A 15,300-nucleotide genomic window follows, 5' to 3' on the forward strand; every position below is an offset into this window, starting at 1 on the left:
ACGCTCAAATCTCCAGATTAACTTCAGGTCAACCTGCCAGTATAAAGTTATTGTTTTAATGTGTTATGCCCTTTTTGCCAAAGAAAACAATCCAACTTTATTTATAAAACGCTTTTCGTACATGAGAAAATGCAAATAAGCTTTTTACAGACTCTAAAACAATATCCCATGACCCACGTCCCTCACCAATCACACGCACTGTTGCATGCATGTCTGAGTACAGAGGAGCCAAGTGAAGAAACACTATCACATGAGCCGTCTGCACCAGGAGATCACCAGGATGCAGACACAAAGCGAACCCCACATCCATGGCCGATATAATCTCTGATGCAGAGGGCTCCCTCGGAGGAACGCTGGAAAGTATAGAAATAATAAAACATGTAAAATAGGAAGAACAATGAGTACGAATAAAAGATAAGATACAAGTAAAACATTTTAAAGACAAAAACACATATTAAATATACAATAAATAAATAAATACAAACGTATTTAAAACCAGTGAAGTTGGCATGTTGCGTAAATGGTAAACAAAAACAGAATACAATGATTTCCAAATCCTTTTCAACCTATATTTAATTGAATAGACTGCAAAGAGAAGATGCTTAACGTTCGAACTGGAAAGCTTAATTTTTTGCAAATATTAGCTCATTTTGAATTTGATCCCTGCAACATGTGTAAAAAAGCTGGCCCAAGTGTCAAAAAAGACTGAGAAAGTTGAGTAATGCTCATCAAACACTTATTAGACAGGCTAATTGGGAACAGGTGGGTGCCATGATTAGGTATAAAAGCAGCTTCCATGAAATGCTCAGTCATTCACAAACAAGGATGGGGTCAACAAATGCGTGAGCAAATTGTCCAACAGTTTAAGAACAACATTTCTCAACGAACTATTGCAAGGAATTTAGAGATTTCACCATCTACGGTCTGTAATATCATCAAAAGGTTCAGAGAATCTGGAGAAATCAATGCACGTAACATTGAATGCCCGTGACCTTGGATCCCTCAGGCGGTGCTGCATCAAAAACCGACATCAGTGTGTAAAGGATATCACCACATGGGCTCAGAAACACTTCAGAAAACCACTGTCAGTAACTACAGTTGGTCGCTACATCTGTAAGTGCAAGTTAAACCTCTACGAAAGCCATTTATCAACAACACCCAGAAACGGCGCCAGCTTCGCTGGCCTCGAGCTCATCTAAGATGGACTGAAGCAAAGTCCCTAGAGAGGCGTTCGGGTGGCATCCTGACCAGATGCCCGAACCACCTCATCTGGCTCCTCTGGATGTGGAGGAGCAGCGGCTTTACTTTGAGCTCCCCCCGGATGGCAGAGCTTCTCACCCTATCTCTAAGGGAGAGCCCCGCCACCCGGCGGAGGAAACTCATTTCGGCCGCTTGTACCCGTGATCTTGTCCTTTCGGTCATAACCCAAAGTTCATGACCATAGGTGAGGATGGGAACATCGATCGACCGGTAAATTGAGAGCTTTGCCTTCCGGCTTAGCTCCTTCTTCACCACAACGGATCGATACAGCGTCCGCATTACTGAAGACGCCGCACCGATCCGCCTGTCGATCTCACGATCCACTCTTCCCTCACTCGTGAACAAGACTCCTGATCATAACGTACAGATTTACTATAGAAAGGAAGTGTGCGATACTTTTCTTGTTGCCTTATTTGTATTTGACTTTATTAAATGTTTGGGGTAGCATTTTGTTAAAGGTAAACTTATCAGAGTTGTTATCTATTTTATGAAGAATGTAGTTAATCAGAACTGGCATCCAATGTTATGAAAGTATTTATTTTGAATTGAGAATCCAATCGGTATCCCCAAGAATCCAATTGAATTGTGTGGTGCCCACACCCCTATTAAACATCCAGCTACCATTGGTGGCTTTGACCATTTCTTAGCAGATTGTGGTGTAAAAAAGACCAATCTACCAAGATCATCTTTAAGAGCCACCTAATAATCTGGGTTTTTTTCCAACATTTACATAAACATCATTATTTATTCAACATTCATGCTCCATAATTGAAAGTGAGACAATTTTTGGTTTCTAAGTGTTTCTCTCTCTCTCCCCCCACCCCCATTTATAGGAAACCAGAGCTGTTGGAGGGGGTCTACCAGATGGGCTTCAACCGGCCTTCCCGTATTCAGGAGAAGGCTCTGCCTATGATGCTGGCACAGCCGTACGTCCATTCTTATTGTTCTGAAAACCTGCTGCTCATAAGCAAAAACTGGACTCATATCTTGAGCTGGAGCCTATCCTATATCACTAATAATTCAATATAATAATTAAAAAATGTATAATATACAATGTTATGAAAATATACACGTTAATGATTACAGAGCTATAAATAAAGAGACTATTTATCTCGCAATGGGAAAATACTGTTGGGGTGCAGATTTTACTTTTAGTAACAAAAGTAAAACATAAACAATGAAAAGCTATATGACCACTATTTACACACTATTTGCACATACATACGTATGCAGGGCTCGAATTTAACCATGGCAACCGCGGCAAGTGCCTGGACCGCCCTTGTCATTTGCCGTAAAGCCCTAAAAAAATTGACCAACATCGGCAGCAAGAACATGCCGTGACCGCCCTTGACTTTTTCCTTGTTAATGGACGAGGGATGTAACAGTAAACGGTATAATGATCATTTCCAATAAAATTCCAGACTGTTAGTAATACCGTCAAATTGGTTGATTATCGAAAAACCGTCATTTATTAATGCATTTTAGGCAACACAAAGTCACGCGCATGCGCACAAGTGTCGTTTGGCTTGATAACCATGGCGGACTAACTCCGAAGAGTTCCTTTCGGAGTAAACGGAGCCAAGCGCTTGGTATAACGTAATTTTCTCTCGCATCCCATCGTGCGTTTAAGAGCGCACTGCTGTGTTTAGATGGAGACGTGTGGACAATATCGGAGACAGACGCACTCAAAGTATACAGCGAAGGAGAACAACTATTTGATGTTGCTTTTATTTTGTCAATACCGCGTCCATCAGCTGCATTGACTGAGAGTTAATGAGGTGAGGAAACATGCAGGGGGCGATGTGTCGTGTAGGTTGTCACAACTTGTTTATAAAGTCTTTAGTTTGTTGACTGGGATGTTCACTCCTCCTTTATTTAACTGCAAACTGTATTATTTAACTGCAACCTGTAGCTAAAATGTTTTGTCATCTCATCGAACTGAACGCACGCTGTGAAGATTGTGTATTTGATGTGAGAGGTGGCACTTCTGTTTTTTTGTTGTTGGCCAAACTGTTGTACTAAACAACTAAAAGGCATTGGAGAACAAAGCTTGTTTATTAGACTTCATCTTCATTAGTCAAACTGCTCTGTTTAATTTATATCAAAAAGTAAACACCACGGTTTTTTACATTACTTGTTTTTTTCATGTCACAAAGATATTACTTTTAAAAACATTCATGTGACACAGCATTTTGTTAATGTTTTATTGTGTATAGTTAATTCCTATATGACATATTTCTGCTCAAACTCTTTACATGTGCATATATATGTACATAACATTATAATTAAAAAAAAAACTATCAAAATGTAAAAATAGACAAAGGCATCCTATTATTAAAGAATAAAAAAATATATATTGGTCTTTAGATATATGGATAACATTTATTTATAACCTTTATATTAGACATTACAAATGACATGATGGTATTATGTTCACACCCCAACACTGCTTTACCTAACAATCACTAATCATGATTTCAATATTGATAACAATAATTTTAATTATTACTTTGGCCATAATTGGCAGCCCTAGATCTCATACATGAACACAATTTTTTATCTATATGGACAAAAAGTGCACTTACGTCTTATGGCCATCAGGTGCCATCTTTCAAAATGTTTATATATAATTGTGCATCGTATTTTTCGGACTATAAGTTGCTCCGGAGTATACATCGCACCGGCCGAAAATGCACAATAAAGAAGGAAAAAAAACATATATACGTCTCATTGGAGTATAAGTCGCATTTTTGGGGGAAATTTATTTGATAAAATCCAACACAAAGTTGAAAAGCCAGCATCTGTGATGGTATGGGGGTGTATTAATGCCCAAGACATGGGTAACTTACACATCTGTGAAGGCACCATTAATGCTGAAAGGTACATACAGGTTTTAGAGCAACATATGTTGCCATCCAAGCAACGTTACCATGGACGCCCCTGCTTATTTCAGCAAGACAATGCCAAGCCACGTGTTACATCAACGTGGCTTCATAGTAAAAGAGTGCGGGTACTAGACTGGCCTGCCTGTAGTTCAGACCTGTCTCCCATTGAAAATGTGTGGCGCATTATGAAGCCTAAAATACCACAACGGGACTGTTGAACAACTTAAGCTGTACATCGAGCAAGAATGGGAAATAATTCCACCTGAGAAGCTTAAAAAATGTGTCTTCTCAGTTCCCAAACGTTTACTGAGTGTTGTTAAAAGGAAAGGCCATGTAACACAGTGGTGAACATGCCCTTTCCCAACTACTTTGGCACGTGTTGCAGCCATGAAATTCTAAGTTTATTATTATTAGCAAAAAAAAAAGAAAGTTTGACTTTCAACATCAAACATCTTGTCTTTGTAGTGCATTCAATTGAATATGGGTTGAAAAGGATTTGCAAATCATTGTATTCCGTTTATATTTACATCTAACACAATTTCCCAACTCATAGGGAAACGGGGTTTGTATATTATATACAGTATAAATGCATGCTTTGGAGCCCCTGCCTTGAAAGAAAATAATGTTTGCCTTAGTGCCCTTCCAACTTGCCTTGGTGCCCTAAAATATGAACCCTCCTTTAAGGCAACACTTGCCTCGACCTTAAAAAGTTAAAATTCAAGGCCTGCGTATTGCCCACTAAACAATGGCACCGTGTACAAATAATAAAGCAAAAACAATTGTTTGACGCCCGTTTTGCACACCAAGAAAAAAAGCGGATCACACTAATTGCACAAGTGTCTTGTAAGGAATGGATTTGTAATGGAATCGTAGCACCTGAATTCTAATTGGTAAGGTGTCCAAAGTCCAAATGTTTTGACTAATGTCTTCCCTGTCTGGGATCAGGAACAGTGTGGTTTGTATTAAAGAAGATGTAAATCAAAGCAAAAAGTTGCAGCTTTAAAAAATAATTTCAGGAAAAGACCGCCACTAAAAAAAGTAACATCTTTTAGTGTGGCTGGTGTTTTCCCGAAGCTTTGTAATCGTTCAAAGCTCAGTTTGCACTTGATCAGAATGTTGGGAAAAAAGAAAAAACAACTTTTCTCTATTCTTTTTTTTCCAGACCTCAGAATCTCATCGCCCAGTCGCAGTCTGGTACGGGAAAAACTGCAGCTTTTTCCCTGGCCATGCTCAGCCACGTCAACCCCGCCCACAAGTGGGTTCAGGTAGGCCATGTGACCTGCCGCTTGGGACAGGTACGCAAGTAGGGCAGCTATCAGTGCCTTGTTCCGGTGCTAAATGAAATCAGTGGCACCGACAAAGGCACACAGAGTCGACCTTAACACGCCCACCGCAGTCTTAAGATCAAATATGCGAGCAAGATGCATTCACAAACCTCAGAATTCAAGTGTGGCGGAGGGTTTGGTAAGATGACCACTGGAGAAAGGACGGCAAGCAGAATTTTTTTTTTTTTTTTAAAGAGACGCTGTCAAGACCCCAAATACTAACAAAACACTTCTGGCGTTCACAACAAAAGCGTCACAAAATATTGGTCTCAGAAAGATTGCTTACAAAAACAAGTTTTGTGCACATTCCCTGTTTTCTGTAGCTGTGTGACAATACAATATATTGGGTTCATGAGAATGAGGTGAGATCTAAAAAATCATTACAAACGGGAACTGCACTTTTTTTGGCGAATTTTGCCTATCGTTCACAATTCTGAAAGACAAGACGCCGAATATATTTTTTAGTGCATAATAACTCGTAAATAAAGAAAATGTGAGGTCCTTTATTCCGCCCTTAAAGCCCTCTTAAAAACATCCAAAAAGTGCCAACAATACTCCATTTACATTTGGTGACTTGATTATTAACAAATCACTAACGTAGACAAACTATAGCAGCGCCGTGATCACAGAGAGGCAACGAGCTTGTGTGGCTATGTTGACATCATTGGCTGGTGAGCTGCTTTCTTGCCTTTGAGCTCTTGAAAGTTTATTCTAGATCATAAATAATGCCTCTCACCTGTTAAGTAGAAGGATGAGGACATAATCCAACAAGATGGTCAACTTTGACATCTAATTTAGACCCGGTAATAGCGAGAAAGACACAAAAAGGCGCTTGGTCTGCACTTTGTTCTACCCCTTTTTTTCTTCACGAGGATTATGAGTCATTCTTCATCTAAACGGGAATATATCAACATCCGAGCAGTCGGCATCCCAGTGACAGCAGTAATTGTTCAGTAATTGATGTTTTATTATGTTTGTTGGCTCTCATGAAGTCTGCAGTGAGTTGTATTCAATGATGTTGTTGAAGAAAAAAGCAAACGTTGCGTTGTGTTTTTGAAATGCTTAAAATGAGCAAAATACGTAAATCATGTTATAAATGTGCCTGTTACTACATTGCATATATACTTGCAGTGTGTATATTGTACATATTACATATTGTTATGTGGTCTGTTACTACATTTTATATATATATATATATATACTTGCAGTGTGTATATTGTACATATTACATATTGTTATGAAGGTGTCTGTTACTACATGATATATGTACTTGCAGTGTGTATATTGTACATATTACATTTTATTATGAAGATGTCTGTTACTACATTATATATATACTTGCAGTGTGTATATAAAACAGATTACATATTGTTATGAAGGTGTCTGAGACTGTTACTACATTATATATATACTTGCAGTCTGTGTATTGTACATATTACATATTGTTATGAAGGTGTCTGTTACTACATTTTTTTTATATATATATATATATACTGTTTATATATATATATATATATATATATATATATATATATATATATATATATATATATACATACACTTGCAGTGTGTATATTGTTCATATTGCATATTGTTATGAAGGTGTCTGTTACTACATTATATATATACTTGCTGTGTGTATATTGTACATATTGTTATGAAGGTGTCCGTTACTACATTATATATATACTTGCAGTGTGTATATTGTACATATTACATATTGTTATGAAGGTGTCTGTTACTACATTATATATATACTTACAGTGTGTATATAAAACATATTACATATTGTTATGAATGTGCCTGTTACTACATTACATATATACTTATAGCGTGTATATTGTACATATTACATATTGTTATGAAGGTTTCTGTTACTACATTTTTATGTATGTATATATATATATATATATATATATATATATATATATATATATATATATATATATATAATTAGCGGTGTAACGGTACGTGTATTTGTATTGAACCGTTTCGGTACGGGGGGTTCGGTTCGGGGGTGTACCGAACGAGTTTCCACACGAACATATTAAGTAGCTAAAGCATAAGTCTTAACAGGCTGCTCCACTTCTTCTGCCTCTGTCTGTGTCAGTACTCTACACAGCACCCAGCATTGTTCCACCCACACAACCATCTGATTGGTTACACCAGAGCGGTAACAGCCAATTATCAGTGTGTATTCAGAGCGGTAACAGCCAATCAGCAGTGCGTATTCAGAGCGCATGTAGTCTGCTCCAGCGTCATGATGAGCAGGTAGGTGTTTAGCAGGTAAGCATCAGGCTGCGGACTCTACCCAAATTATAATAAACACCTCCCAGTCAACTACTAGTAACATCACTATGAGCCCGTTGACGTTCTAGAAACATAAACGGCAGCTTCAGCTCGCTCGCAGTCCTGGCTTGAGGTGAAGGGTAATTAACTTTTAGCGTAACGTTAGCTCATTTTGCGGTGTGTGTGTGTGTTACGGACAGCAAAGCCCTGTCTGTCTGTTATTTCACTTTACCTTTTTCTGTGTTGATTGAGCTGTGTTGAAGCAGCAAAAAAGGACATTATGTTAAATGAAGAGTTTCTGTCTCTGATAGTTGATATAATAATGTAACTGCATCATTAAGCCTACATGAACTCCATGGTGTTCAGGGATGAATAGTCTCTCCTATTGCTATTGTACTATTTCTTTCAGCCATAGTTACATTAATCATTAGTAATGCAGCAGTCTAGTTTTGAATGGCAGGGTCCCTGCAATCACATGTTGCTAAAAATATAACATTTACTTAATAAAAATCAACTACAGGCTTCCCAAATGCTGTAATAAATTAAGCATGATGAGTTGACTGGAAACTGTTTAATGTTGCACTTTTTATATGTAGAAGAAAAGTTTTGTCATTTTATTTAATCTGAGCAACAACTTGAGGCAGTTTAATGTTGATTAACGTGGGCAGAATTATTATAGTGTTCCCAATGTTAAAAGGATAAAGCCATTGTTTACAAATTTGGTAAATAAATAACCAAATTTTGTTGTTTTCTTACTGTACCGAAAATGAACCGAACCGTGACCTCTAAACCGAGGTATGTACCGAACCGAAATATTTGTGTACTGTTACACCCCTAATATATATATATATATATATATATATATATATATACCGTATTTTTCGGAGTATAAGTCGCACCTGCCGAAAATGCATAATAAAGAAGGAAAAAAACATATATAAGTCCCACTGGAGCCCGGCCAAACCATGAAAAAAACTGCGACTTATAGTCCGAAAAATACGGTATATATACTCGCAGTCTGTATATTGTACATATTACATATTGTTATGAAGGTGTCTGTTACTACATTACATATATACTTACAGCGTGTATATTGTACATATTACATATTATTATGAAGGTTTCTGTTACTACGTTTTATATATATATATATATGTATATGCATATATGTATATATATTAGGGCTGCAACTAACGATTAATTTGATAATCGATTAATCTGTCGATTATTACTTCGATTAATAATCGGGAAAAATAGACAAACTACATTTCTATCCTTTCCAGTATTTTATTGAAGAAAAAAAACAGCATACTGGCACCATACTTATTTTGATTGTTTCTCAGCTGTTTGTACATGTTGCAGTTAATAAATAAAGGTTTATACGTTTTTTTTTGTTTGTTTTGTTTGTTTTTTAAATTAAAAAAAATTGCCTATGCGCATAGCATAGATCCAACGAATTGATGACTAAATTAATCGGCAACTATTTTTATAATCGATTTAAAGGGGAACATTATCACCAGACCTATGTAAGCGTCAATATATACCTTGATGTTGCAGAAAAAAAGACCATATATTTTTTTAACCGATTTCCGAACTCTAAATGGGTGAATTTTGGCGAATTAAATATTCGCTCTCGGAGCGATGACGTCACAACGTGACGTCGCATCGGGAAGCAATCCGCCATTTTCTCAAACACCGAGTCAAAACAGCTCTGTTGTTTTCCGTAAGAATTGGCTTATATAGTCACAACAGGCGTTGCACATGAATTGACATTTGAGCGCAAAACTCTATTGTCTCTCGAGACAAACAGATGCCATCGTCACATATTGTTATGAAGGTGTCTGTTACTACATTACATATATACTTACAGCGTGTATATTATAGATATTACATTGTCGTGAAGGTTTCTGTTACTACATTATATACAGTATATACTTGCAGTGTGTACATAAAACATATTACATATTGTTATGAAGATGTCTGTTACTACATTACATATATACTTACAGCGTGTATATTGTACATATTACATATTGTTATGAAGGTTTCTGTTACTACGTTTTATATATATATATATATGTATATGCATATATGTATATATATTAGGGCTGCAACTAACGATTAATTTGATAATCGATTAATCTGTCGATTATTACTTCGATTAATAATCGGGGAAAATAGACAAACTACATTTCTATCCTTTCCAGTATTTTATTGAAGAAAAAAAACAGCATACATACATACATTTTATATATATATATATACATATATATATATATATATACTTGCAGTGTGTATATTGTACATATTACATATTGTTATGAAGGTGTTTGTTACTACATTACATATATACTTACGTGTATATTGTACATATTACATATTGTTATGAATATGCCGGTTACTACATTATATATATACTTATAGCGTGTATATTGTACATATTACATAGTTGTGAAGGTTTCTGTTACTAAGTTATATACATATATATATATATATATATATATATATATATATATATATATATATATATATATATATACAGTGTATATATATATATATATATATATATATATATATATATATATATACTTGCAGTGTGTATATTGTACATATTACATATTGTTATGAATGTGCCTGTTACTACATTATATATATACTTGCAGTGTGTATATTGTACATACGGTATTACATATTGTTATGAAGGTGTCTGTTACTACATTACATATATACTTTCAGCGTGTATATTGTACATATTACATATTGTTATGAAGGTGTCTGTTGCTACATTATATATATAATTGCAGTGTCTATATTGTACATATTACATATTTTTATGAATGTGCTGCATTACATATATACTTACAGCGTGTATATAAAACATTTATAAGTAGAATAGAGCGACTCCCTTAAGCTTCATTGTAAGCGGACTTTTGAGCGCATTTATTTAATGGTTAGAATGCATAGAAAAATAAAAGTGTGTGCTTGTCTTACATAAGGTTTGTGAATGGTAGGCAACATTTAAAAAAACAAAACAAAAGTGCAATTCCCCTTTTAAATAGGGGTGCCGAGTGGGGTCAATTCCAAGGGCCCCTAACTGGCAGGTGTTGGGGGCCAGGGGTGGTCAATGTGGTCCAGAATTCCAGACAGCGTCCCTGCTTTTAAGAAAACTACTATGACTATGATTATACTGGCTGGGTCCCTCATCAATGCAAGTGCACTTTGAAATGCATGAGCTGTATAATGACAAATTGTAAAAGTTGAAATAAAGTAAATGTAATCAAATGTCTTTTTTGAGGAGCTTTGCTGGGTCAGGTGTATGTTTGAACGATTCCACTGTATAGTTTTATCTGTGAGCTGTTCACAGTGGCTTCTTGCTGACTGGGGAAGCAATCCTCTGTCGCGTCTTGGCATCCACGATTGACAGTTCAGCCTGCTTGGGCATAATGTACGTGTCGTGTTAGCTGTGGAACGCGTTGCTGCCTCAGTTTGCTAGCTCCCGGTTGGACATGCGTGCAAAGCACTCGAAGTGCTGTTCCAATCTTCGCTCCAATGCTTCTGAATATTAATTTGAATTTTTTTTTTACTTCTGACTGCGTTCTGCCCGCCAGACCGTTTTTCTCAAACTGAGAAATATCGTCACATTTTAATCTGGCGAGATCTCTTGACACCCCTACTGCTGATTTTGTCTCGTAGATTTTATTCCATATTGTTAAATCTTTTTTATTTACAATAGTGAAGAATTTAAATTACCGTATTTTCCGGATTGTAAGGCGCACTGTCGATGAGCGGGTCTCGTCAGGTCTTTTTTCATACAGAAAGCGCACCGGATTATAAGGCGCATTATAGGAGTCATATTATATATATTTTTTTTAATGTAAAAGACTTCCTTGTGGTCTACATCAGTGGTTCTCAAATGGGGGTACTTGTAGGTATGCCAAGGGATACGTGAGATTTTAAAAAAATATTCTAAAAATAGCAACAATTTAAAAATCCTTTATAAATATATTTATTGAATAATACTTCAACCAAATATAAATGTAAGTTCATAAACTGAACATCAAATCAAGTAGGCTATTCCACTCATTACAATGCAACAATGCAATATTCAGTGTTGACAGCTAGATTTTTTTGTGGACATGTTCCATAAATATTGATGTTAAAGATTTCTTTTTTTGTGAAGAAATGTTTAGAATTAAGTTCATGAATCCAGATGGATCTCTATTACAATCCCCAAAGAGGGCACTTTAAGTTGATTACTTCTATGTGTAGAAATCTTTATTTATAATTGAATCACTTGTTTATTTTTCAACAAGTTTTTAGTTATTTTGATATCTTTTTTTCCAAATAGTTCAAGAAAGACCACTACAAATGAGCAATATTTTGCACTGTTATACAATTTACTAAATCAGAAACTGATGACATAGTGCTGTATTTTACTTCTTTATCTCTTTTTTTCAACCAAAAATGCTTTGCTCTGATTAGGGGGTACTTGAATTAAAAAAAATTCACAGGGGGTACATCACTGAAAAAAGGTTGAGAACCACTGGTCTACAGAACATGTAATGGTGATTATTTGGTCAAAATGTTGCATAGATTATGTTTTACAGATCATCTTCAAGCCGCTTTCTGACAGTCGCTTCGTTTTGTTACGTGGCTCACCTTCAACAGCGTCTTCTCCCCATCATCTTTGTTGTAGTGGTGTAGCGTGCAAGGACGGGGGTGGAAGAAGTGTCAAAAGATGGAGCTAAATGTTTTAATGATATTCAGACTTCAATCAATACCGGAGCAGCATCTCCTCATCCGTGGCTCACTAGTGCAACAACAACGCCGGAAATGTCTCTCGTGAAAAACCGATAACTAAAGTTCCGTAGGTGACTAATGTAAACTCACTAGACCGGTATGTTTTAGCGTTTTCATGGCGAGTCTACTGACCGATATAAGTAGAGATGTCCGATAATGGCTTTTTTACCGATATCCGATATTCCGATATTGTCCAACTCTTAATTACCTATTACGATATCAACCGATATATACAGTTGTAGAATTAACACATTATTATGCCTAATTTTGTTCTGTTGTGTTACGGTGCGGATGTTCTCCCGAAATGTGTTTGTCATTCTTGTTTGGTGTGGGTTCACAGTGTGGCGCATATTTGTAACAGTGTTAAAGTTGTTTATACGGCCACCCTCAGTGTGACCTGTATGGCTGTTGTTCAAGTATGCTTTGCATTCACTTCTATGTGTAAAAGTTGCATATATTATGTGACTGGGCCGGCACGCTGTTTGTATGGAGGAAAAGCGGACGTGACGACAGGTTGTAGAGGACACTAAAGGCAGTGCCTTTAAGGCACGCCCCCAATAATGTTGTCCGGTTGGAAATCGGGAGAAATTCGGGAGAATGGTTGCCCCGGGAGATTTCCGGGAGGGGCACTGAAATTCGGGAGTCTCCCGGGAATATCAGGAGGTTGAAAGCGATACCGATAATTTCCGATATTACATTTTAAAGTATTTATCGGCCGATATCGGACATCTCTAGATATAAGTACGGTAAGAACTTTACACTACTTTATATTAGAAATGGCAACAGCGGAGGATGAATGTTCCATAACAAGAAGAAGCTTATCGACTATGGCCTACAAAGGCCGACTTGCGCAAATTTTCAGGACTTATGCAGATCCGAAATACAGATCAGCAGGTACCAGAAGGTAAGAAAAGTTATTGCGAAACAAAACGCCAGATAATGTCTTACCTTATACACACACCATAATAATACTCGCATGTTGAAGCACAGTGCAATCCATCAAGCGGTGCTTACCAAAGTCGTACTAAAACATTTTGATAGATTTTTGTGCACCGTGTGTAATGTTCTATATTTTCAATGGAACATATAAAATGTTGGTGTTTACTTGAGTCATATTGCAGTCCACACAAATCTTTGATGTGTGACTGCCATCATATTGCAGTCTACACGTATCTTTTATGTGTGACTGCCATCTACTGGTCACACTTATCATTACACCATGTACCAAATAAAATTGCTTTGAGGTCGGTAAGCACAACCAGAATTATTCCATACATTAGGCTCACCGGGTCATAAGGTGCACTGTCGAGTTTTGAGGAAAATTAAAGGATTTTAAGTGCGCCTTATAGCCCGGAAAATGTTACTATTTTAACAAAAAATTTTGATTTTGTTTTTAATCACCAGAATTCTTAACATTGCTTTCAAAGTTCAAAGTGCTCACCAAAGTTGTATTCCCCGCTTTTCAGGCTCTTTGTGTCGCGCCGACGTTCGAGCTGGCCGTGCAGATCGGTCAGGTGATCGAGCAGATGGGCAAACGCTACCCCGACATAAAGCTGGCGTACGGTATCCAGGGCAACCGAGGTAAGAAGGTCGCCGCCGCGCTGCCAGCTGGCGAATCACCCACGTGACTGCCTTTCCGCCCAGCGAACCGAGGCAGTAAGTTGCAGGAGCAGATCGTGGTGGGAACGCCAGGCACCGTCCTGGACTGGTGCACCAAACTGAAGTTAATCGAGCCCAAAAAGATCAGCATGTTCGTGCTGGACGAGGCAGACGTGATGATCAACACGCAGGGTCATCGCGACCAGAGCTTCCGCATCCACAGGTACAAAAAGTATCCATATAATTAAACATGTACATCAAACTAATAATAAACACCATTTAGTTTTCCATAACCTTTATCATTAAAACCCCTCTCTACGAGCTTTAAAATGTTGCTACGGCAACCCAGCTGACTCATGCGTGTTGCATCTGTCGTACCCTTCTTTGCAATGACATTAGGAAGGATATTGCATTTTTAGTGATGCACAACATGTTTGGCAACCACATGCAAACAAGGGCCATTTTCGACCAAAAGACCCTGCCGAAACCAGGTGTTGTGATGACGTGAGGAGGAAGTCTGCAGTGTGGCCGCCCTTTAATATATCCGTGAAATACCCACCGACGGCCATCTGGCAATATTAAGGTGGGGATCATCTGTGAAAACGTTCTAAAAGGGTTTCATTGCCTGAAATCCAATCGCCATTCTGGTTTCTTGAACATCGCACATCCTGGAGCATGTTGACTCAGTCAGTGATGCAATTCATTATATTGTTGTAATACCAGTGGTATATACAGTACAGGCCAAAAGTTTGGACACACCTCATTCAATGGGTTTTTTTTCATTTCATGACTATTTATATTGTAGATTGTCACATCAAAACTATGAATGCATGAGTTATGTACTTAACAAAAAAAGGTGAAATAACTGAAAACATGTTTTATATTCCAGTTTCTTCAAAATAGCCACCCTTTGCTCTGATTACTTCTTGGCATTCTCTTGATGAGCTTCAAGAGGTAGTCACCTGCATATCAAAGCAAGCACTTTGGTAGCCACGGTGCTGAAGACCTACAGAGGCGCCCCCTGCATCTGCGCATGTATAGGAATCCAGGGTGTGCAGAAATGTAATTGCGCATTGAAGGATTCTCACGGGAGTACAATCGTCACATTAAATACCGTTACATTTTTGTAATATGTCATGAAA

The 15,300-nt window shown here is 37.3% G+C and overlaps 1 protein-coding gene across 3 annotated transcripts in view; it reads left to right on the forward strand.

The window, feature by feature from the left end:
* The window catches only part of ddx19a (DEAD-box helicase 19a), a 29,616-nt gene that overhangs the window by 2,178 nt on the left and 12,138 nt on the right, over positions 1 to 15,300 (forward strand). For all 3 annotated transcript variants that reach the window (XM_061972229.2, XM_061972210.1, XM_061972220.2), the window contains exons 4-7: positions 2,094 to 2,186; positions 5,308 to 5,410; positions 14,026 to 14,140; positions 14,204 to 14,381. In XM_061972229.2, coding sequence (XP_061828213.1) covers positions 2,094 to 2,186; positions 5,308 to 5,410; positions 14,026 to 14,140; positions 14,204 to 14,381 — 489 coding nt within the window. The remainder of the gene's footprint in view (positions 1 to 2,093; positions 2,187 to 5,307; positions 5,411 to 14,025; positions 14,141 to 14,203; positions 14,382 to 15,300) is intronic.

This window comes from Nerophis lumbriciformis, linkage group LG01 (assembly GCF_033978685.3).
Source record: "Nerophis lumbriciformis linkage group LG01, RoL_Nlum_v2.1, whole genome shotgun sequence".
Taxonomy (NCBI): domain Eukaryota; kingdom Metazoa; phylum Chordata; class Actinopteri; order Syngnathiformes; family Syngnathidae; genus Nerophis; species Nerophis lumbriciformis.